This window comes from Macaca mulatta, chromosome 16 (assembly GCF_049350105.2).
Source record: "Macaca mulatta isolate MMU2019108-1 chromosome 16, T2T-MMU8v2.0, whole genome shotgun sequence".
Lineage (NCBI taxonomy): Eukaryota > Metazoa > Chordata > Mammalia > Primates > Cercopithecidae > Macaca > Macaca mulatta.
The window spans coordinates 17985814-18012040 of record NC_133421.1 but is presented as its reverse complement, the minus strand read 5'-3'; the positions used below and the strand labels follow the sequence as shown (position 1 = coordinate 18012040).

Below are 26227 nucleotides of genomic sequence, written 5' to 3'. Positions count from 1 at the left end.
TTACTATCACACTTTAATAATTCTCAAATTTTTTGGTCTAAGGATGCAACATTCTTAAAAAGTATTAAAGGCCGCAAAGAACTTTTCCTTTTTCTTTTCCTTTTTGAGATGCCTCAAAAAAGGCTGGAGTACAGTGGTGTGATCTCAGCTCACTGCAACCTCCGCTTCCCAGATTCAAGTGATTCTCCTGCCTCGGCCTCCCGAGTAGCTGGGATTAAAGGTGCACACCACCACATCCAGCTAATTTTTGTATTTTTAGTAGAGACAGGGTTTCACCATGTTGGCCAGGATGGTCTTGATCTCTGGACCTCGTGATCCACCCGCCTCGGCCACCCAACGTGCTGGGATTACAGGCGTGAGCCACCGCGCCTGGCCAAAGAACTTTTCTTTATGAGAGAAATATACATAGACAGCCAGATAGACACTTACTATATCAGAAACTAAAACTAAGAAAACTTTAAAATTTTAACTTATTAAAAACAATATAAACTCATAAATTATTTATTTATTTATTTATTTATTTATTTATTTATTTATTTATTTTGAGATGGAGCCTCGCTCTGTCGCCCAGGCTGGGGTGCAGTGGTGCAATCTCGGCTCACTGCAAGCTCCACCTCCTGGGTTCATGCCATTCTCCTGCCTTGGCCTCCTGAATGGCTGGGGCTACAGGCGCCCACCCCCACGCCCAGCTAACATTTTTTCCTTTATTTTTAGTAGAGACGAGGTTTCACTGTGTTAGCCAGGATGGTCTCGATCTCCTGACCTTGTGATTCGCCCTCCTCAGCCTCCCAAAGTGCTGGGATTACAGGCGTAAGCCACCACGCGCGACTTATTTTTTTAATGAAACGTAACCATTTTCCAAAACAAAAAATGACTTACAAATAAAGTGGCACAACCTTCCGTTTTTGGAAATCTCTTCCATGTCTGATCTAACAGAGACAGCACAATTCTCAAGGTGCTTCCACATATGATTTAATCTGTGGATTACATTAGGTCATCTAATGTTTTGGTTGAAGTATAAGAAAACAATGTAGCCTCACACAGATATGTAGTTGGAAAAGGGAAGAATATTTTAACAGATTTTTCAGATACTTGTGAATATTATTTTTTGATATTGTACCAAAACTAAGCAAATGTCACTTCTTATTTGTTAGTTACAATATGAAATCTGATACCATATCAAGGAACCCTTTATACCCTGTTAAAATCTATAATCTGGCCAGGCGTGGTGGCTCACGCCTGTAATCCCAGTACTTTGTGAGGCCGAGACAGGCAGATCACTTGAGGCCAGGAGCTGAAGACCAGCCTGACCAACACAGTGAAACCCTGTCTCTACTAAAAATACAAAAATTAGCCGGGTGTAGTGGCGTGCACCTGTAATCCCAGCTGCTAAGGAGGCTGAGGCAGGAGAACTGCTTGAACCTGGGAGGCGGAGGTTGCAGTAAGCCGAGATCATGCCACTGCACTCCAGCCTGGGCGACAGGGCGAGACTCCATCTTAAAAAAAATAAAAAAGAAAAAAATCTAAAATCTATCTTACATTTGGTATATTAAAAAAAAAATTATCAATATTTTATCAATGCATGATCCATTATGCATTAGTTCATTTTCACGCTGCTGATAAAGACATACTTGAGACTGGGAAGTAAAAGACGTTTAATGAACTTACAGTTCCACACGGCTGGGGAGGCCTCACAATCATGGCAAAAGGCAAGGAGGAGCAAGTAACATCTTACATGATGGTGGCAGGCCAAAAAAAGAAGAAAAAAAGGGGGGCTTGTGCAGGGGAACTCCTCTTTATAAAACCAGTAGATCTCATAAGACTTATTCACTATCATAAAAATAGCATGAGAAAGACCTGCCCCATGATTCAGTTATCTCCCACTGGGTCCCTCCCACAACACATGGGAATTGTGGGACCTACAATTCAAGATGAGATCTGGGTGGGGACACAGCCAAACCATATCATTCTGCCGCTGGCCCCTCCCACATCTCATGTCTTCACATTTCAAAATCAATCATGCCTTCCAACAGTCCTCCAAAGTCTTAACTAATTTCAGCATAAACCCAAAAATCCATAGCCCAAAATCTCATCTGAGACAAGGAAAGTCCCTTCCCCTATGAGCCTGTGAAAGTAGAAGCAAGCTAGTTACCTCTTAGATACAATGGGGTCACAGGTATTGGGTAAATACAGCTATTCCAAATGGGAGAAATTGGCAAAAACAAAGGGGCTACAGGGCCCATCCAAGTCCAAAATCCAGCAGGGCAGTCAAACCTTAAAGCTCCAAAATGATCTCCTTTGACTCCAAGTCTCACATCCAGGTCATGCTGATGCAAGAGGTGGGTTCCCATGGTCTTGGGCAGCTCTGACCCTGTGGCTTTGCAGGGTAGAGCCTCCTTCCTTGCTGCTTTCACAGGCTGGCGTTGTGTCTGCGGCTTTTCCAGGCGCAGGGCGCAAACTGTAGGTGAATCTACCATTCTGGAGGACAGTGGCCCTCTTCTCACAGCTCCATTAGGCAGTGCCCTAGTAGGGACTCTGATCCTACATTTCCCTTCTGCACTGCCCTGGCAGAGGTCCTCCATGAGAGCCCCACCCCTGCAGCAAACTTCTGCTTGGACATCCAGGCATTTCCATACATCCTCTGAAATCTAGGCAGAGGTCCCCAAACCTCGATTCTTGACTTTGGTGCACCCACAGGCTCAACACCACATGGAAGCTGCAAAGGCTTGAGGCTTGCATCCTCTGAAGCCACGGCCCAAGCTGTACCTTGGCCCCTTTCAGCCATGGCTAGAGCTGCTGGGGTGCAGAGCACCAAGTCCCCATGCTGCAAACAGCAGGGGTTCCTGGGTCCAGGGCACAAAATCATTTTTTCCTCCTTAGCCTCCAGGCCTGTGAAGCAAGGGGCTGCCATAAAGACCTCTGACATCCTCTGAAGAAATTTTCCCCATTGTCTTAGAAATTAACATTCAGCTCCTCATTACTTATGCAAATTTCTGCAGCAGACTTGAATTCCTCCTCAGAAAATGGGATTTTCTTTTCTATCACGTTGTTAGGCTGCAAATTTTCCAAACTTTTATGCTCTGCTTCCCTCATAAAACTGAATGCCTTAAACAGCACCCAAGTCACCTCTAGAATGCTTTGCTGCTTAGAAATGTCTTCCATCAGATACTCTAAATCATCTCTCACAAGTTCAAAGTTCTGCAAATCTCTAGGGCAGGGGCAAAATGCTGCCAGTCTCTGCTAAAACATAAGAAGAGTCACCTTTGCTCCAATTCCCAACAAGTTCCTCATTTCCATCTGAGGTGATATCACCTTGGCCTGGACCTTATTTTCATGTCACTATCAGTATTTTTGTCAAAGCCATTCAACAAGTCTCTAGGAAATTCCAAACATTTCCAAATTTTCCTGTCTTCTTCTGAGCCCTCCAAACTGTTCCAACCTCTGCCTGTTACCCAGTTTCAAAGTTGCTTGTACATTTTCAGGTATCTTTTCAGCAATGCCCTACTCTACTGGTACCAATTTATTGTATTAGTCCATTTTTACGCTGCTTATAAAGACATATCCAAGACTTGGAAGAAAAAGAGGCTTAAAGGGCTGACAGTTCCACATGACTGGGAAGGCCTCACAATCATGGCAGAAAGCAAGGAGGAGCAAGTAACATCTCACATGGATAGGGCAGGCAAAAAAAGAGCTTGTGCGGGGAAATTCCTCTTTATAAAACCATCAGATCTCCTGAGACTTATTCACTATCACGAGAACAGCATGAGAAAAAAACCCGCCCCATGACTCAGTTATCTCTCACTGAGTCCCTCCCACAACACACAGTAATTGTGAGAGTTACAATTAATGATGAGATTTGGGTGGCAACACAGTCAAACCAAATCACATTATGACATCATGAAATGGCCATTTGGAAAGTACTGAGTTAAAGCAAGTTTTTGTAATTTGGATACATTTCATCACACAATAACAACTATCACATTTGCTATTATTACCACTGATCTCATCAGAAAATCTGTAATGAGAAGGTGTGAAGCTCATGGTTAGAGAAACTTATTTCCAAAATTCTCATTTTTTGCTTGAAAACTCCAAATTTTAAAGTGGCGACAAATACTATCAGTTATTTTATTTGCAAGACAGCCTCATTCATTAATTTTCAAGAAAATGTCTCCCAAAATCCCAGTCTGAAAACATAGTTTGTCTGTCATTCTTTCAATCTAAAATGACATTCCATGAAAAAGGGGAGACTAGTGCAACTTAGAACTCAAACAATTGCCAAAGTGCTTTTCCTTGAGAGAACCATCATATTCTGGTATAGAGCAGAAGAACTTTATGTTTACTTCCCATTACATGACACGAAGTATAAAAAGACGTAGTCAAGGGGCAAGATTTAATAAAACTAACTTTCACTGTGTCATCAAGGACATTCTTAAGTGACATTTTAAGAAAAAACTGCAAATGCTCAGAGATGAAAAATACATTGAGTATTAGCATCGTTTGGTTCCCTGCCAAGATTTATGCTAAGGCATCAGCAATTTTATCTACCACTGCTTTGACACCATAAATGCAAACATCATATACTGAAAAAAAGTAAATAACATTTGATTGATATTTTTATGAAAATAGCCGTGTCCTCATGGAATCATCAAAAAAGCTCTATGGTCTTTGACAACCACTACACTGGAACTTTCTTATTAAGGAATTTCCAATAATGTTATACTCCCTGGTTTTTAATATTTATACCATGGAATCTTCTCTCTGAAAAAATGTCTAATATACCAAATCAATTCACTCGATATTATCAACAGACCTCCAACTAAAGTTTTCAATTCAACCTCCAAAAAGTTTATATTTTTCAAATCCGGCCTACAGTAATTCAAGAGTATTTAATTCCCTTTACTACAAACAGAAACTTCCAAGGAGGAAAGGTAAGTTGGGGCAGGTCACGATAGGCCTTGTTTCGACTGTTAGGAATACAAATAGAAACTTTACTCCTTGGGCAATAAATAGAGAAACAGCTAGCCTGTACTAAAAATTTAGCATACCTTTTACATGTAAGTGCAGTAAATAAAAATGTAAGATACAAAAAGGTTTCTCTTATAACCAATCTCTGAAGCTCAGGAAAAAACATCAAGGCCAGACGCAGTGGCTCACACCTGTAATCCCAGCACTTTAGGAGGCTGAGGCAGGTGGATCACCTGAGGTCTGGAGTTCAAGACCAGCCTGGCCAACATGGTGAAACACTGTCTCTACTAAAACTACAAAAATTAGCCAGGCATGGTGGTGGGTGCCTGCAGTCCCAGCTACTCGGGAGGCTGAGGCAGGAAATTGCTTGAACCCAGGAGGAAGAGTTTACAGTGAGCCAAGCTTGCACTGCTGTACTCTAGCCTAGGTGACAGAGTGAGACTCCATCTCAAACAACAACAACAACACTCTAAGTAAAAAACAATAAGTAAAAGATTCACCACCCCTGATATACTCACTTTCTGTTTATGCTGCTGTAAGAGGTTGTCAAGATTGTGTCGCCTTTTATAGTTAAAATAGAAGTTTTTACATTGAGCTTCACTTTTTGTTCCCACCATTTTAGCAATTGCTGCCCAGTTACGACCATGTTCTACCAGACCTGCATTTTAAAAACAGACCAAATGTTAATTGAACAGTCACCTGATCAAGCAAACAAGAGAAATAATAAATTAACTTAATCATTGTATTCACAACCATTGACACTAGAAGTGTGCTTTCAATTACTTACATATACTTTGATACTTATAAAAATACTTATTGAAACAAAACTCATTTACAGTTCTATATTTTTCCCCCTCAAATTTAAAATATGCTCATTAATAGAAGGGCTAAACCTTGTCCTTCCCATGTATCTCCCACAGGGCTAGGACAACGTTAGACACATTAGTAATAGCTCAAATACTTGCAAACTAAATGATTAGGTACATCTAGATCTCTGGACACAATATATCAAGCCAATAAGGTAATCATATATAAATGAACACAATTTAAAGATATATATATGACTCCACTTATAATCCATATTTGTCCTCAGTCAATTCACAATCAAGCAATGCCATCAGAAAAATACTAGCCAATTAAAAACAATCCTATGGTAATACAATGCATTACAGAAACCAATGCAATTTAACACTTCTCTAATCTATATATACATACACATATATATATGCACACACATAAACACACACATATGTGCAAAGAATATGTATCTATGCATTTGTATACATATATACGGAAGATACAAAAAAAATCTGAAATGTGTCACTCAAATGTCAAGCTATTTACAATAATTTATCTTTACAACTACAAGGTAAATATTTAACCACCAAAAAATTAGCTAATCTTTCTCAATATTACCAATTATTTATCCTATTAGAAATTTTAGTTCAATTTCAAATTATAGTACATTAACAAGCAACAACAGAAAAGCACAAGGTCCATAAAGTGCCAGAGTAAGAGGAAGGCCACAAAGCTATGAAAGTGGCAGAGACAGGACTCAAACCTGTGTTGGCCTGATTACAAACTTCATGCTCTTTCCTCTGAATCACAGAGCAATTTGCTAGTGGTTTATAATTAAATGACTTACCAAATGCAAACTGACAAAAGTATTTACCATCCTATAAATATAACTTTTAATTAACAGAAACATAAGACTTTATATCAACATTCATTCCAAAACAATTTCAATAGCATATAGTCATAATTACTCTAAAAAAGTGAAAATGACCTACTTGTTCTTTAATTAAATGACATTCAAAATAAAACTGTAGAGAGAATCTTAAATCGTTCAAAACTGGGCATCTTAAACAAGGCACACTGGGGGTACTTTACTGGGTACTATACTACCAAAAAAGAACTCTTAAAGTCACTTCTGACTCCTGTTTGCCTTTTAAAAAAATTAGTTCCATCTCACTCATTACTAATAACCCTAAAAAACAAAACAAAAACCTCAGAAACCAGAACTACTACAATTTACCTTTTTTAGCAACTTCCATTTCTTCTTCTGTCCATCGAGAGGTCTCCACAGGCTCTGTAGAAACTAAAATAAAGAGAGAACCCAATCAGGCAGAGAAAAACAAAGTTAAATCCTTCATTCAAACCAATCATATAATTATATAATCTGTTTATCTGACATAAAAGACTATGTAAAAGTATTTGGTGAAAGAAACTGCAGAAATAGGATAGGATAGTATCAACCTCTCCTCCACCAAACTAAAAGAAACAAGTCAACACTTCAATATTACGATCTTTTTCAATGTTCTTAAAAGTTCTCTCCATGTCTACATTTTTTAAACGTTTTTAGCTTTTTTTTTTTTTTTTTTTTTTTGGAGAAGTTCCACCTCACCCAGTAGCTTCCCACTTAGTGATCTCCACCTCTCCTCTCCTGCAGCGTCAAAGGAAGAAGCAACCCTCCTCCTTCCTGTCCAAGCACAATTCCCTCTCCTCTCCTCTAAGCCTCCATCTTGTCCTAACTCCTGAAGACCCCTCAGTTCATCCCCGAGTGTCTGACATCCAGTGGGTAAAGATGGATCATAAACTGAATATGTTCTCTTTTGCTTCAGAAAAAAACAAAACAAAAAAAAACTCCTGAGAACATCAGGCCTGAGATGAGCTCCTGTCACATTCCCTTTCCCAATTTATAAGTACCACTATTCACCCAGTCACTTAAAGTACTAATAGCCTCCTTAGACTGATGACTAACTTTTGAATCCTGCCTCCCATTTACCACTCACATCCAATGACATACATCAACTCTGAATCCATCCCCTCCTTGCTTGGGCCACTGCATATATGCCGGGCCCTCTGCCTCCAGCCTTTATTTTGTCTAACCTGACCTCCACAATTGCTACCAGTTATCTTTCTAAGACACAAATCTAATCACAGCATTCCTCTACTTAAAAACCTGTGCAAGTTCCCCACTTCATAATCAAAGCAAAATACATCTCAAACAAGGCCCATCGTGACCTGCCCCAGCCTATCTTTCCTCCTCCTATCTAGTTAGTGCCCCTATCTCATTCTTGCCATTCCCTAAACTGCATTTTCTTTCATACTTCATGTTAGAGTAACATTGGTACCTCTGAATCATTAACAGTGGTACTCTATCATTAATCTAGCCTTTTTATAAACTAATAAGACAATACTTAGAGAGAGAAAGATGCTTGAACTATTAGATCCAGTATTCCCTTGCGTAGGAATTTATTCCATGAAAAATAATTTAACGTAAACAAAATACTATGTGAATAAAGATTTTTTTTATTATAGTGCTTTATACATTTTAAAAGCAGGGAAGAGGACAGACAACCTAATCATTCAGAAATAAGAGAATGGTTAAAGAAGTCATGCCTGAATATTACACAGCCATTAAAAAATAAAAATGGAAATTACTTAGAAATTAGAAATTATGATATATACCAAGTTAAGATATCAGAAGACACAGTAACATGCTGACTAGCTAACAACGAAATAAAAAAGAAAAACAGCTGTATTGGAGTGGCAAGACTGCGGGTGATGCTCTTTTTCAAAAAACTTTGATATTGAAGTTAAAAAAATTTAAAGATCACACTTCAGGATTATTTCTAGGTTGTCAATATTAAAAGTCCCTCCAACCCTATCCTAGCGGTGAAACAGAATCCCAAACAAAATTATGGCCTGTTTATGCCAATCTCTTCCACTCACTGGGTTCTGGTGGCGGTGGCAGAGGTGGTGGGGGCTCTTCAGTGGCCGCTGCAGCTGCAGCACTAGCAGCTGCAGCTTCGTTTGTCATGGACCTGGTGATCCGGCCCTTACGGCGGCCCTGACTGTTGGCAGTCTTTCGCCCCCGGGGTGTGGCTTGCTCTCTTTCCTCAGTTTCTTCTGCTGTACCATCCATCTTGTCCTTTTCCTTGGTATTTTCTCTGGACATAAAAGTAAATGAAAACTTGTGTGATTCAAAAGTATACATCCATCAAAGAAGGTTTTAGTTTTGAATATTATCTAAATAGAAACTGAATAAAACTACCTAATCTCTCAGTTACTTTAAAAAAAAAAAAATTCTGCCATACCATAATTTTTAAGAGTTTTGACCAGCTAAAATTAAGACATTTTATAAGACATGTTTTACATGTTAATGGACTCAAAATTTAAACACATTTCAAACCAACTGATTTAGAAACCAGAACTACATGAGAAAGCAACAAATGACATCAGAAAAGCCCTAGACCTCCAATCCAGAGGCAAGAGTCTACACCAAAAGGCAGAAATTCTAGGGTTTTATTTGCCTTTGTTCTAGGTTGCCTCATGCATGAAATGAAGAAGCTAAAATAGATGATCTTCATGATAGATGCCTTTTCTATAGTAACAATCCACAATATTGTGTTATAAAACCAGACTCAGTGCTCTAAATCATGTCTGATACTAATTATGTACAAATTGGGCAGTAACGGTTAATGCTTAGGAAACGGCCTCTGGAGCCAGGCTGCCTGGGTTTGTACCACAGTTGTCATTTACTAGCCATGTGATCACCTTGGACAAGCTGCCTCGCCTCCATGGGCCTCAGTTTCCTCATCTGTACAATGAGAAAAAGAATTTATTTCATGGGACTGTTGCCAGGACTGAAGGAGTTAAATAAAGTACCCAGAACAGTTCCTGGAACACAGTCAGCATCAAATAACAATTGGCTATTATTCAAGCTAAAATTCCCTCAGGATATAAAGTGCTTACCATCGTCTCAGGCATGTAGAAAAATGGTAGTTCCTGTTAATAGCAACAGTACTACATGTAATACTGGAAGACCATTCTCTGTACTACTTACCTCCCATGGTTGTTATATTTAAGAAAACATACTCAATGTACATTTTCGCAAATGAATGGATAGATGGCAATACTCAAAGACTTGATTATTCTTGCTTAATGGAAGATGTTGATTTTTTTTCCAAAAATAATTCTCTCCCCTTCAGTCCTAAATTGAAGTTACTGCATAGCCCTCTTTCCCTTTACTTACTTATTCCCTTATAAAGCTGGCTTCTATTCTGCAGCCTCCTGTTAAAAGATGTTTTCTCAAAAGTCACCAATGACTTGCAAACAGCAAAATCAAATGACCTCTTCTCAATTTTCCCCACAAGTCTTTCTGTCACAACTGACGCTGCAGTTAATTCTTCTTTTTATATCACTTTAAACTTAGCTTTTGAAATATCCCTGCTGCTATTCTGGCTTTCCTACTGGGGACAGACCTTTCTCCTCTCATTCCTTTCTTTTGGGTTTCTGATTTTTGTTTTTGAGAAAGTGTCTCACTCTATCACCCAGGCTGGAGAGCAATGGCGTGAACACAGCTCACTGCAGCCTCGATCTCTTGGGCTCAGGGGAGCCTCCCACCTCAACTTCCGGAGTAGCTGGGACTACAGACACGTGCCACCATACCTGGTTAATTTTTGCATTTTTTGTAGAGACAGGGTGTCACCATGTTGCTCAGGGTGGTCATGAATTCCTGTGCTAAAGCGATTCTCCCACCTTGGCTGGGATTACGGGAGTGAGCCACTGTGCCGGGCTCCTCTCATCCTTTCATACAGGGATTTCCCAAGGCTCTCCCCTAGAGCCTTAGAGCTATGTGAGGTTACCCATTCTCATACGTTCTACTGGGAAGACTCCAATCTCTATCTTTGGACACACACCAACTCCAAAGACTCAGGCTTGTCTTCCCAACTACCTGCTGGAAGGGCCACCTGGATTTCCCATCAACAGAAACTGAACATATCCAAAATCAGATTCATCCTCACCTCTGCTCCTTGCTCCAAGTCATTCTCTAATCATTTGTTGTTAACACTCCTACCATGTTCATCATCATTCAGGTTTACAGATTTGATATCATCCTTTGCTCTCTCCTTTTTCCCATACTTCCTGCATGTGATCTAATGCCAAGTTTTGGTTATTTCATCTCAGAAATGCCTCTCTCACTAATTCTACCATCTCTATTTCTACTATCACTACACTTATTCAACACCTTAGTATCCCAATCCTGGCCTTTCATACTGGCCTCCCTGATCCATATCTCTAGTCTATTCATTTCTACCTTGCCAATGAATCAATATTCTAGCAGGATAGCTTTGGCAATAAACCACTCCATCCATTCTAATCCCTTTTTTAACTACTCCCAAACAGACACACTGCACAGCCTCCTGAATGAAGTCTAACATGTTTGGCTTTCATGAAAGCTCTACATAATTTAACTCCAATCCACCTTCCACTTCTCTTCTTGATGCACACTATGTTAAGTCTAATGAAATCATTATCTGTCACTAGCTATTCATGTGATTCCCTCTACCTTACGCACATTAACCACTAGCATCTGCATAATGTCCTTCAAATTATCCAGAGAGAAGTAGCCTCGACCTCTTCTTAATCTGCCAAAGCACTTAACTGGTTGTCTGCTGACTTCTTACTGCCAGGCTTTTATTTCTTAAAGTAATACTTGTACTTTACCTAGTTTTCCCCTACTAAATCATGAACTACCTGGGAATAGTATACATCTTACATATTTTCACATTCTCCCTAAGACCTAGCTCACACAGATAATAAATGAAAGCTTGTTAAATAGTTTAGAAATTTTAACAAAAAAATAAAATCAAGATATGACAGAGTTCTATGTGAGAAGAACCACTGGTTACATGGCCCAAAATATGTTTAACCTAAATTAAAAGAAAAAAATATATTCCCTTATAGGTATCTTCCTAAGGTATAAAATTACAATGAGAGGAATATCTGTCTCTTTTAAAACCATGGCAAGTGACTAGCTACTTTAGCTTCCACAAAACTAGGTAAATCTTAAATAGTTCCACAAGGACTAAAGAAATAACATAATAAATATTAAAAAGGAACAAACTACTGATACATTCAATAACCTAAGTGAATCTCAAAGGCATTCATGCTAAGTAAAAGAAGCCATACATACTGCATGATTTCATTTTTATGTAATTCTAGAGAAAGCAAAACAGGTATGTGACTGCCAGAGGCTGGAAATGAGGAAAGAGAAACTGACTGCAAAGGAGCATACAGGAACTGTTTGGGGTGATGGAAACATTCTACATCACAATTGTGATAATAGTGACACAAGTGCATATGCTTGTCAAAACACATCAATGTATACATTTCAAAATGGTGAATTTTGTTCCATGTAAATTACAAAGCTAGTTCTTGGGGAAAAAAGAAACCAAACCAACTGTCATGCCGCCACACCTACCACACCCCTGTATATACACAAAAGCATCAAAAATAACTCTCTGAGTGGCAGAATCATAGGTTAATTTTCATTATATTTTTCTTTCTTTTCCTGTTTTTCTATAATGCACTTTTATAACCAAGAAAACAGCAATAACAACAACAAACAAACCCAAAACTCCATTTTATATGACAAAGTCAATAAAGCTGGAATCTAAAATTTAAAAAGTCTTCCTTTCTTAGCATTTTTACTATCTAATATATACTACCTGAGACTCAAAAACAGAACCTGAGGAATCTTCCAAATCAAAGATTAAATGACATTCAATATATCCTGGGGGAAAGTATTTATTACTATAACCCATTCCTTCTGAAAAGCAGTAATAACTCATGACTTGCAAATAAGTTCATTAAGTCAAAAGTTACATTTACTATAATATTCTATTCCTTAATCACATCAACTTAATCATGTAACTATTAGATGTTTCTAAAATTTCGGCCAGGTATGGTGGCTCATGCCTGTAATCCCAGCACTTTTGGGAGGTTGAAGCGGGTGGATCATCTGAGGTCAGGAGTTCAAGATCAGCCTGGGCAAAAATGGTGAAACCCCATCTCTACTAAAAACACAAAATTAGCAGGACGTGGTGACGCGCACCTGTAATCCCACCTACTTGGGAGGCCAAGGCACAAGAATCACTTGAACTTGGGAGGCAGAGGTTGCAGTGAGCCGAGATCACGCCACTGCACTCCAGCCTAGGCGATAGAGTGAGATTGTCGCAAAAATAAGTAAATAAAATAAAATTTCAGCAGATTAAATTTCATTATTTAAAAATTACTAGGCTGGGCACGGTGGCTCATGTCTGTAATCCCAGCACTTTGGGAGGCCAAGGCTGGCAGATCACGAGATCAGGAGATAGAGATCACCCTGGCTAATGGTGAAATCCCATCTCTACGGGCGGATCACGAGGTCAGGAGATCGAGACCATCCTGGCTAACACAGTGAAACCCCGTCTCTACTAAAAATACAAAAAGTGAGCCGGGCGAGGTGGCAGGCGCCTGTAGTCTCAGCTACTCAGGAGGCTGAGGCAGGAGAATGGTGTGAACCCGGGAGGCGGAGCTTGCAGTAAGCTGAGATCCGGCCACTGCACTCCAGCCTGGGCGACAGAGCGAGACTCCGTCTCAAAAAAAAAAAGAAAAAAGAAATCCCGTCTCTACTAAAAATATAAAAAATTAGCTGGGTGCGGTGGCGGGTGCCTGTAGTCCCAGTTACTTGAAAGGCTGAGGCAGGAGAATGGCATGAACCTGGGAGGTGGAGCTTGCAATGAGCCGAGATCATGCCACTGCACTCCAGCCAGGGCAAGAGAGCGTGATGCTGTCGCAAAAAAAAAAAAAAAAAACTATAATTTTGCAGCAACTTGGATACAACTAAAGGTTATCACCTTAAGTGAAATAACTCAGAAACACAAGGTCAACTATCACATGTTCTCACTTATAAGCGGGAGCTAAATAATGTGGACACATGGATATAGAAAGTGGAATAATAGACACTGGAGATTCAAACAGGTGAGAGGGTATGAGGGGGTGGGTGAGGTATAATGGGTATAATGTACACTGTTTAGGCAATGGTACACTAAAAGCACAGACTTCACTACTATGCAATATATCCATGTGACAATTGTACTTGTACTCCGTAAATCTACAAAACTAAAAATAAAAATAAACATTTAACTTATTATATAACTAATTATTTAACTCACTTGGAGTCTTCTTTTTCATCTTTTTCTTCTTCATCTTTCTTTTCTTCTTCTTTTTTTTCTGTTTTTTCTGCTTTCTCCTCTTCTTTTTCTTCTACTTTTTCTTCTTGCGAGGGTCGGGCAATTTGCTGCTAGAATCAACCATCATTTGTAAAATTCAAAGGCAACAGAAATAGCTCCTTATAGTGTGATAAATTATGTCTATCCAAAAAAATTTTAAATGATTGTTAGTCATTTACAATGTAACTGGTGATCATGTGTTAAAAACCAGTCTAGAGGTTTATAATGTATTCTATATGTACTGTTTAAAGGGTCTTACACAGACACAAATGCTCATAGCATCTGGACCCATGAGAAAGTAAATATGTTAAGATTCTACTTGGAAATCTGGGGGTGGTTCCCTTTTTTGGCAACCTCCACATCTAATCTGTCACTCAAGCATTTCAATTCTACCTTAAAATTTGCTAACCATATATAATTTATCATGTTTTAGATACTTAATATGTTTCCAATTTTTTCATCACTATCTATAATGCTATAAGAAACATCTTTATTCGTTTATACTTTTGAGCTATAGTCTACTTAATGGAACAGTAAACAGCTATTGTCATTACTAAGACTGAAGTAATTCGGAAAAATACTAAAGATATAATAAGGTGAAAAGAAGTAAAATGCTTAAATATTTCTAAGTTGAGCAGTCAGATTAGGAACCCTTTTATCTCTGATGTCTCATTTGCAAAACCTGTGACTCTAAAAGAAAAAAGTGAAACTAAGGGTGCACTGAATGCTACTGTAGTCCCATATCAGGAGTTTCTCTTTCTGTGGTTTCAGTTACCTGGAGTCAACTGCAGTATGAAAATGGGTGACTGAAGTACAGTATATATGAAAAAAGACCACACTCATGTAACTTCTATTACAGTATATTGCTATAATAGCTCTATTTTATTATTTATTTGTTACTGTTAATTCCTTACTGTGCCTAATATACAAATCAAAGTTTATCATAGGGGGGTGTGTGTGTGTGTGTGTGTGTGTGTATAAGTGTATGTATATATACATATACGTGTGTATATATATGTGTGGAAATATATATATAAAATAGTATATTAAGGTTCGGTACTATCTGCGGTTTCAAGAATCCACTGGGAGTGTTGGAACATATCCCCTGTGAATAAAGGGGAACTGCTGTATTTTGTTTAAGAGACAACATCTCACTCTGTCACCCAGGCTACAGTACAGTGGTGTGATCTTAGCTTACTGCAGCCTCAAACTCCAAGGCTCATGCAATCCTCCCACCTCAGCCTCTCAGGTAGCTGGGGCTACAGGTCTCAAACTCCTGACCTCAAGTGATTCTCCCACCTCAGTCTCCCTGAGTGCTGGGATTACACGCACGAGCCATTGTGACTGGCCTGCATTTTTATTTAATTCAGAAATCAAGACTGTATAACCAAATTAAAACAGAACTTCAACACATCTTTACAGCACAGCAGGCTGGCCCGTGCACACCTCCCTCCAATCCAAATCATGCCACATCATCTTCGCTGTTCTGGACTCACCTAAACACACCCAGCACTTGCACAGCTTTCTACCCTTCCCTTGCCTGGTAAAGTCCCACATAATCTCTACAATTCAGATCAAAATGCAGTATCTCCTGTGAAGCCTCTCTTGATTTCCACAGAGGAACTCTGGGCCCATGTCCTTCCCTCTCCACCACAGCCCACACTTGCTTGTAGCACTGTTACTAGGCAGCTTAGTGCCTGCTTATCAGCATCCGTCTGGCTCTCTGTGCCTTATCATCTCATCAAGAACAAGAATCCAATCTTACTTCTCTAAGCAGCCCCAGCTCCCAGGAGAGTGTCTGGACCATGATGATAGGTGTATGCGTATGTTGGATAAAACAAAAATCAAATTCCTTTATTCTGGTTATCTGAAAAGTTTTTACCTTCCAATCCCGACTGTTCATTCTGATTCAGGCTAATGTCAATCTTGCCTCATAGTAACTCTACCTGTCCTCTTACCTGTTTTCACCAGAAAACATGGAAGTAACTCATTAATTTTAAGAAAAATTTCCCTTAATAGTGCTCCAAAGTCTTCTACCTATTCATCAAAACCAACACTTAGCTTTTTCCTTAAGATAACGAAGGCCTTATTCGCCTCCCCAAAAGAAGTCCCACCCACATTATGCCTCCTTCTAATCCAAGGGGGAAGGAAAGAAGAAAATGAATCCCTCTTGGTCCACTTCCAGAACACTGCTGAACTGTGATATTTTAAAAATAATTCCTTTTTCACGTTTCATAAAATCTCCCTATGTCGACATTCTCTTTTGGTGTTATGGAATGACTTCTTAAATATTCCCTAGAATATATAAGTGATTGCATCACATGGCTCATTATGCCTTGACATTATTTTTCAGATTTCAAAATGCATGTCAATGGCTTTTCTAACACTCGCCATTCAATCAACATAACATCTAACCGTTAAAATACTTTTAGGTCATGTCCATTAAACTCCCTACATGCAAAATCACAACTGCCTCATCAGCAGTAGGCACTGCTTTGCCTCCTAGATCCTAAAATCAGAAAGTCTTCTCTCCAACTACAACCACCCATCGCACGCCTTCATTGTGACTGATCCTGCTTTGTCCTCATCGTGACCTTCAAACCCTTAGTCTATCAAATTTTCACAGTCCAGTGAGAACTGTACCTACTATTGTACTTGCTAATTTCAATACCATGATTCCTTCACTTGTTTTATCTGACCTTACTAACTTCTCACCCTGGCTAACTGCCAGTTTCTCTTTCTTCTGGGTATTTATTGCTAGAGAAAACTGATCAATCACAGAGATTTTAAAATTTAAACTTTCAAACCATGAGTAGGTCTGCTTTATAACTGGGCAAGTTTTATTCTGCTCGGACTCCCTGGGACACTACAGTGGTCACAAGACCTGTTTAAATGCTAATAACCTAACCCTGCAACCAATGTAGCATCCATGTGTCACTCTGAACCAGTAAGATGGCACAGGAAGGACAAATCATGTCTTCTGCCTAGCAAGTGAGCTGTGTAACCCAGAAAATGGTTTATAGCCTAAAGATACGATAAGGACATGTCAACTCAGCAGAAGGTAAGGAAAGAGATTCAATATCCCCTTAGACTTGGGTAACACATGCTAATCTTATTTCCCCAATACTTTTCTGCTTCTAATGCCAATCAGAGCTTCAAAGTGATCTCACACATTCCCTGCTGTCTAAAATCCAGCCAACAAATAACTTCACTCCCCTTTCCCTGGTGCTAGAGAATAAGAAACAACTGCAGCACCTGCTTAAACCAATCAGTATAAAGAAGGCAACAGCTCCTGGCTCTGCAGAAAGTGTGGAAACAATCCAAAGAAATGGACAGAGTTGCTGGATTAGAGTTTAGAGAAGTATTTGGCACCTGTCCAGTAGAACTTCTCACCACTCTGTATACTGACCAGGCAGTGGTGAGCGGAGAGGAAGTGCAGTCAGCAGCAACTGAAGGACCTCACCTTTGTGCAATATGCATAAAGACCTATCAAAACAACTGCCACTGACATTCAAGAGAGTAAGGAATTACCTCCAATTTAAACAAGAGATGCTTGGAACTACTACTTTTGTTTCAGGCAAATCTGTAAAGAGAAGTGCCAATCAATCCACATGGTCTAGGATGAAGGTTACAAGTTACATCCCTCAACTCTGCAGGGTGGCTGGAGCAAAAGAGGTCCACCCCTTCAAAAGAAACCCTTCTAAAAGTTCCCTATACTGACACAAATATTCTCAATGGCTCGTTGTCCAGGTTTTTCCTTTTCCCCCCTTCTTTAAACCCAATACTTGAGAGTCAATAAAACAAGTTTAATTCTATCAGGATGTTAATACAACATGAAACACTTCGGTCAAATAACAAACTATTCACTATGAATGAATATGCTAGAACACATATAAAACAAAATGAAAATTCAAAGAAAAAAGTAAAAGTTAAGTGTATTTCTTTTATTTTTATTTTATTTTATTTTTATTGTGAGACAGGGTCTTACTATGTCACCCAGGCTGGAGTGCAGTGGTACAATCTCGGCTCACTGCAACCTATGCCTCCCAGGCTCAAATGATCCTCCCACCTCAGCCTCCTGAGTAGCTGGGACTACCATCGCACACCACCACACCTGGCTAATTTTTTTGTATTTTTTGTAGAGATGAGGTTTCACCGTGTTGCCCAGGCTGGTCTCAAATTCCTAGGCTCAAGCAATTTCCCCACCTCAGCCTCCCAAAGTGCTGGGATTATAGGCATAAGCCACTGCACCTGGATTTTGTTTTTTTTCTTTAAAGACAGGATCTTGTTCTGTTGCCCAGGCTGGAGTACAGTGGCACAATCACGGATCACCACAGCCTCAATTCCCAGCCTCAAGCGATGTTCCCACCTCAGCCTCCTGAATAGCTGGGATTACACTATAGTGCATGCCAATATGCCATGCTAATTTTTTAATTTTTTGGTAGAAAATCAAATTTTTCAATTTTTTAACTTTTTGTATAAATTTTTAAATTTTTTTGTCCAGGCTGGTCTCAAAAATCCCAGGCTCAAGCAATCCTCCTCCCTCAGCCTCTCAAACTGCTGAGATTACTGGTGTAAGCCACCATGCTTGACCTGGTAAGTGTATTTCAACATAACTTAAGAACAGGATTCAGTTTCATCTGGGTCCTCTTTGGCAAGATCAAATAATAGTTTATGCTGAGATTCATTACTACTATATATAAATGAATATCTAATTATATATATATGCTAATTATATTTGTGAAAATGTTCACATTTTTAGAAAATGGAAAAACAGACAAGTTCCCACTCAGCAGAAAATAAGTTGCCAAAAAACTAAATTACTAAATTTAATAACAAGCAGCAATTGTAAATAAAAATTTACAAGAGGAAGAAAATGAAATACCGTTTCACCACTGGACAATATTTTCTTTAAAAATATACTTCAGGAAATAAACAGAAAATATCTTAAGCCTATCTTATCAAAACATATTAACAATTAGTGTTCCTAAGCCAACTGAATTTCAGACTAACTTCCTGAAGAGTGAAAGCTGTCAATCACCAAAAAACAAGACTATGGCGATGGCAATGAAGATAACAGTGGCTACCATTTATTGAGCACTCTCTGTGCCCGACTCTGCACTCCAGGTACTTTACACACATACCCAGTTCTCATTAACCATGCAACCGAAGTATTATTGTCCCCCCGCTTCTCATGAATGTGGAAACCAAGGCTCACCAAGTGAAAAGACCCACCTAGAGTCACATAGCTACAAAGGGGTAGAGCACTCTGGGGTCTAAAGCTCTTGCTGGTATAATAAACTTTTTAACTTGTCTGAAACATTCTTTCGATCTAGTGACTAGCTAACAGTTTAGTCAGAAATTCCTCCAATTTCAAAATTGCTATATTTACCTAAGTATATGCTTCTGAATACCTTTAGAGAATAAAAACATGTTGGTATAAAGGGGAAAATGGTGTTAGCATAAAAAGAAGGGCACGAATTCCTGTGAAAAGTAATCAAGCATTTGGAAATGAAGAATATGGTTTCTAACATGACTTGCTTTACCGCAGGTAACTAGCGGTAAATTCTACCCGCACAGTGACAGACTTACCAGATGGCAATTTATGTTGGAAAAATGCAGCATTTACTAGGGGACGAAATTCTTACTGCTAGCAAGAACAACGTACATAGAATCAAACTATTACGTAGGGCATAATCCCAGATCCCAAATAATAACATTCAACAGTGGTTTTTGGCTTCTAATCTCTAATATGTATTCACTACTTCAACAAAAACATATAGAGAACCACACTCACTCTCCATGGAATGGTAACAAGCTGAACTATAAAAATGGGTTGGGGCAGACTCTTATCAGAATTTGGAGAGAGGAGTTAAAATTCCTGCCAATAATCACCTCTGAACACAATTTTAACAAAAATATAAATATCTGTCTCATTTTCCTATGAGTCTAAGATTAAAACTCATTTTCAGAGTAAATACTACACAAGCTTCCCTATGGCAACAGGTTTAAAAAAATCAAACTTTGCGAACTTAGAATCTATCAATAGCAAACTATACATTTTTTTTTTGAGATAGAGTCTTGCTCTGGGATTCTAGGCATGAGCCACCAAGTCCAGCCTGGCTTTTCTTGCTTTCCTTCCTTCCTTCTTTTCCCTCCTTCCTTCCCTCCTTCCGTTCCTCCTCCTTCTTCTTTTTTCCCTCCCTCCTTTCCTTCCTTCCTTTTCTTTCTCTCTCTTCTCTCTTTTTTCTTTATTTTCCAGACGGGGGTGTCTTGCTCTGTCACCCTAGGTGGGAGTGCAGTGGCATGATCTAGGCTTGCTGCAACCTCTGCCTCCCAGGTTCAAGTGATTTTTCGTCCTGAGCCTCCAGAATAGCTGAGATGATAGGTGTGCACCACCACTCCAGGCTAATTTTTGCATTTTCAGTAGAGACAGGGTTTCAGCATGTTGCCCAGGCTGGTCTCGAATTCCTGACTTTAAGTGATCCACCCGCCCTGGACTCCCAAAGTGTTGGGATTACAAGCATGAGCCATCGCACCCAGCCACAAACTATACATTTATCCGCTGAATAAAAACTACTTCCTATAAAAAGGAGGCTGGGAGTAGAGGATAGGTAATCAAACTCATATTGACAGGATCAAGCATAAACTTCAGCAGAACTCTAAAGAATCTTTAAGGAAACATGCCATAATGGCTGTGAGATTAGCTGAGCTAAACCTTCCTAACTGGAGCTTGGTTACATAGCAGAGAAGCAAAGCGATTTTCTTTTTTTTTTTTTTTTAAATTTATTCTTTTTTTTTTTTTTTAATTTATTTATTATTATTATACTTTAAGTTGTAGGGTACATGTGCCTAACGTGCAGGTTTGTTACATATGTATACTTGTGCCATGTTGGTGTGCTGCACCCATCAACTCGTCATTTACATCAGGTATAACTCCCAATGCAATCCCTCCCCCCTCCCCCCTCCCCATGATAGGCCCCTGTGTGTGATGTTCCCCTTCCTGAGTCCAAGTGATCTCATTGTTCAGTTCCCACCTATGAGTGAGAACATGCGGTGTTTGGTTTTCTGTTCTTGTGATAGTTTGCTAAGAATGATGGTTTCCAGCTGCATCCATGTACAACCCCATCAAAAAGTGGGCAAAGGATATGAACAGACATTTCTCAAAAGAAGACATTCATACAGCCAACAGACACATGAAAAAATGCTCATCATCACTGGCCATCAGAGAAATGCAAATCAAAACCACAATGAGATACCATCTCACACCAGTTAGAATGGCGATCATTAAAAAGTCAGGAAACAACAGGTGCTGGAGAGGATGTGGAAAAATAGGAACACTTTTACACTGTTGGTGGGATTGTAAACTAGTTCAACCATTATGGAAAACAGTATGGCGATTCCTCAAGGATCTAGAACTAGATGTACCATACGACCCAGCCATCCCATTACTGGGTATATACCCAAAGGATTATAAATTATGCTGCTATAAAGACACATGCACACGTATGTTTATTGCAGCACTATTCACAATAGCAAAGACTTGGAATCAACCCAAATGTCCATCAGTGACAGATTGGATTAAGAAAATGTGGCACATATACACCATGGAATACTATGCAGCCATCAAAAAGGATGAGTTTGTGTCCTTTGCAAAGCGATTTTCAAATTATCTGGATCTCTGTCTCCACCAGGGTAAAATCAAGAAAGGTTATACATAAATTTTGAAAATCTTAACCTTGCAACTCAATTGTTTTTAAAAAGAAGTATTTCTAAACTTTTTTCTATATAGCAAATTTTCTATCTTTAACCTAGAACTTTTTCCTACACTCCAGACTTAGACTACCCACTTTACTTGGACATCTCATTTGGATATCTGCTTAGACACCTAATAGCTATTTCAAATTCAGCCACGTCCAGATTTCCCCTCAAAACCTGCTCCTCCTTCATTCACGCCTATCACAGCAAATGGCAAGTCCACAGGTCAAAACTTGTTTTCCTTGATTATTGTCCTTCCCTCATCCCCACAATCAATCCATCAGCAAAATCTCGTGGTTTTACCTTCAAAAGTACATCCGGAAACTAATCCGTTCTCCCCACCTCCTCACTGTAGCGTAGTCCAAGCCAATGGGATTACTAAAAACAAACTCCTAACTGGTCTCTCTGCTGCTTCTCTTGTCTCCTTACAAACTATTCTCAACAGAGCAACCAGAGTAATCATGTCACAACTGAAATCTGGCATCACTCTTTTCCTCAAAACCCAGTGGCTTCTTCTCTTACCTGCTATTAGCTCTAAAGGCATTCAACTTTACACAGAGAGCCCTTAAACTAACACCACCTAATTTCTGAAAAGCTGCCCCTCTATTTTGACACAAATAAATGGAATAAGTATACAAACAATTAAGAAACGATACATTTGGTGGCGTGAGATGATGCTCTAAATTCATCATTTAACTCACACCTCTCCCAAATACCCAGTGAAACAACCAGAGAAATGTAAAACTGGAGGAAAAATCTTCAAAATAATAACTTAAAAGCCAATGAGGGCAGGGCTAGCCTACTAGAAGTGCTGACCAACCCAAAACTGAGCCTACTTGGAGGTAAGCAACCTAAGGCTCAGGTCAAGGTGAGGGTGTACGTGGCAAGCCTTAGATCTGCAAATACATTCTGAGACAGGTACTTTGAAACATGCGACAAGAATGTATGGAAGAGAATACCGACACGGCTGGATCTTAACAAGGATCAGTGTGCCACAGACAGGAGTGAAACCGTGTCGCAGACAACTTCAGGACAGAAACGACTGTTTCAGAATAACAGACATCCCTGCCCCACAGAACTTCCTCCTAGAGCTCTCTCCTCTATCATCATGGGCAACTGGCTGCTAATCTGGCAAAGGTTAAGGTACACTGGATAAGTATCACCTTATCCCCTCACATTAATGTAGGACTGAACATGTTAAACAGTAACATACATAATTTCTAAAAATAAAGTTATGAATACTATTTGGTAATTAGGAAAAAAACTGTTAAAAATGTGCAGTTGAAGCCAGGCATGGTGGCTCACACCTGTAATCCCAGCACTTTGGGAGGCTGAGGGGGGCGGATCACGAGGTCAGGAGATCGAGACCATCGTGGGTAACACAGTGAAATCCTGTTTCTACTAAAAATACAAAAAATTAGCCAGATGTGGTGGCAGGTGCTGGTAGTCCCAGCTACTCAGGAGGCTAAGGCAAGAGAATGGCATGAACCTGGGAGGCGGAGCTTGCAGAGAGCCGAGATCACGCCAATGTGCTCCAGCCTGGGTGACAGAGCGAGACTACGTTTCGAAAAAAAAAAAAAAATTGCAGCTGAAACTTGTTTAAAACATAGACGGTCCCTATGATCTCTAGCTAAAAGGACCTTGATTCCACATTCTTTAGGGGAAGCAGGAAGTATTACAGGACCTTGATTCCACATTCTTTAGGGGAAGCAGGAAGAAAAGCCCTGGCAATATTCTTCTCTCTGATGGAATAGTGCTTCCTATCTCACTGTCAACACTCAATTTATTCCTTTTCTGTCAGTACATCTTTATGAAGCTTGGCAAGTATCCATCCTTTGTCTTACGGTACTGCACCCATCAGTGTACAAGTATGCCCTTTACCCTCCCTTCCCTGATCCTCATTAGCCCTGCCGACCCATTTCATTATTCCACTTTATATACAAATTTTAAAAACAAGGTTGCACTTGTACTAATGCCACTTCCTCACCTTCTATATCTTCTTCAACTCTGTGTAACCGTGTTTCTGCCCCCTCACTAATCCACTGAAAATCCATGTCTAAGGCACCTTGGCTTACTCAACCTCTAGCAGCATTTTACACAGTTGACTCATGAAACATTCTATACTTTTTAAAATAAGAAATACTGTTTCCAAAGAACATGTAATCACATCATGTGGGGTGGCGGTGTTCTGTGGGAAATAATGACCCAGAAAACATAAAAAGGTTATAGCTGTGCATACTGAGAACTGGGTCAATAACCTATATCTGGTAATCAGGGGGTATCAAACGAAGAAAGGGAGTTAAGACCCCACCCCAATAAAAGGGTGGCTGAGTGGGAACGCCCGAAGAGATTTAATAATGCTAACGAATAGTTGCAATGTCGGAGCTCATGTATGCAAGTCCTTATTGTAATATCTATCTGGGTGTGGACAGCAAAAGCCTCCATATTAGCTGTGATGATGGCAGTAGCACAGCAGCCTCTCTGGTAAGCACCCGTGAGCGATGGCAGCTGCTGATCAGTTGTTTTGGGGAAAATCATTTTGAAATTACTGAATTACAACTATGAAAACTAACCTTTTCAGTTTTGTACTTGTGGAAAACTACCTTTAGTAAAAGTGTCTTTTTTATTTTTTGGAGACAGGGGTCTTGCTCTGTCACTCAGGCTGGAGTGCAATGGCACAATCACGGCTCACTGCAGCCTTGACTTTCCAAGCTCAAGCCATCCTCCCACTTCAGCCTCCCACGTATTTAGGACTACAGGCATGCACCATCATGCCCAGCTAATTTTTTCTATTATATTGTAAAAGACGGGATGGGTCTCGCTATGTTGCCTAGGCTGATCTTGAACTCCTGGGCTCAGGTGATGCTCTGGCCCTCACCTCCCAAAGTGCTGGGATTACAGGCGTGAGTCACCACACCAGGCAGAAAAAGTGCTTTTTTAGAAATTAAACTATCTAGGCTGGGTGCAGTGGCTCATGTCTGTAAACCCAGCACCTTGGGAGACCGAGGCAAGTGGATCATGGAGGTCAGGAGATAGAGACCATCCTGGCCAACATGGTGAAATCCCATCTCTACTAAAAATACAAAAATTAGCCAGACATGGTGGCAGGCACCTGTAGTCCCAGCTACTCAGGAGGCTGAGGCAGGAGAATCGCTTGATCCCAGGAGGCAGAGGTTGCAGTAAGCCAAGATAGCACCACTGCACTCCAGCCTACCTAGGCGATAGAGCAAGACTCTGTTTCAGAAAAAAAAAAGAAATTAAATTATCTAAACTCCACAAATGAAGTTAATATGAAACAAAATCAGGTTCCAGGATTTGTAAAAAATCCCTAACCAAGGTACCATGTTGTATCTCTCTCCCTTACTCTACCTGACCCCTCCTCAGATAAACAGACTGGCTAAAGATAGTGTATTAAAAGTATTAATGGTTTCATATTTAATTACATGATTATTGCTGACACTGAAATGAATGACTCAGATGACAGAAAGGTATAAAACTTTTCTAATTTTATCACACTAGAAACTTAAAATATATTTGAAATACAAGATACAATACATTAAATATATATATATAAAACTTCAAAATAATTACAACATCCTCATTAATTTAACAGAAACATCAATGTTTCTGTTAAGGGCAGAACTAAGGGCAGGACTTCTGTTGTAACATTTTTTGCTTGCCTATTTCCTCCAATCCTGAAATATCTTCCATACAGTAAGAAAACACACCTGGTTTCTGCCTCTCCGTTTCCCATAATTCCTTCTGACTAGAGCTTTATAATTCTCATTTTTCTTGGTTAAATAGTAATATAAAACACAATCAGGAACACTCTGTAAGAAACAAAACAATTATTCTTGAGGATCCAATGAAATAAAAATTTTTTTTAATTAAATATTACTTTCAAGGAAAATCTCTGGTATTCTCAAAGTACAAATTAAAGAAAAACAACAAGATACTTTGCTAGCATTTTAAGGCATATCTAGGCTCTAAAACTATTTACATTATCTACTATTATAACAGACAGTTACAGTTGTTAATCCAAATTATGTGAAAGATACCAGGAACTATCAGAAACATTCAAATATTTTCTTATTAACAAGTAAATTCCCTTTCTGCTTACATATATGTAAATTTTTAAAATGTCTTTAAATATTTTGTTCAAAAACATTAAAATCAATTTTATATTAAATATGGAATGATTCACAAATTTGCTTGTCATCCTTGCGCACGGGCCATGCTAATCTCTTCATCGTTCCAATTTTAGTATTATGTGCTGCTGAAGCGAGCACAAGACTCGTATTTTAATAAGAAATTTAATGAGGCTCTAAAAGCATTGTAATCTATGTGTTTTTAGGGAAATAAAAATCAGGTCATCTTTCATTAACCATTTAGTTCTGTGTTCTAAGATTTCTGTTATAATTATAATTATCACTATATTAATC

The 26227-nt window shown here is 39.3% G+C and overlaps 1 protein-coding gene and 1 non-coding gene across 48 annotated transcripts in view; both read right to left on the bottom strand.

Annotated features, from left to right (window-relative positions):
• NCOR1 (nuclear receptor corepressor 1) overlaps positions 1-26227 on the bottom strand; it is a 189410-nt gene that overhangs the window by 82035 nt on the left and 81148 nt on the right. For 31 of the 47 annotated variants that reach the window (XM_015118697.3, XM_077970423.1, XM_015118702.3 and 28 more), the window contains 5 exons: positions 25514-25615; positions 13971-14098; positions 8701-8918; positions 7001-7063; positions 5484-5623 (listed from right to left, as the gene is read on the bottom strand). In XM_015118697.3, coding sequence (XP_014974183.3) covers positions 5484-5623; positions 7001-7063; positions 8701-8918; positions 13971-14098; positions 25514-25615 — 651 coding nt within the window. The remainder of the gene's footprint in view (positions 1-5483; positions 5624-7000; positions 7064-8700; positions 8919-13970; positions 14099-25513; positions 25616-26227) is intronic. The other 16 variants (XM_015118701.3, XM_077970428.1, XM_077970431.1 and 13 more) reach the window with 2 other exon arrangements.
• On the bottom strand, positions 25970-26074 carry LOC114673251 (U6 spliceosomal RNA). The gene has a single exon (XR_003723979.1). It is a non-coding gene; the product is annotated as a U6 spliceosomal RNA (small nuclear RNA).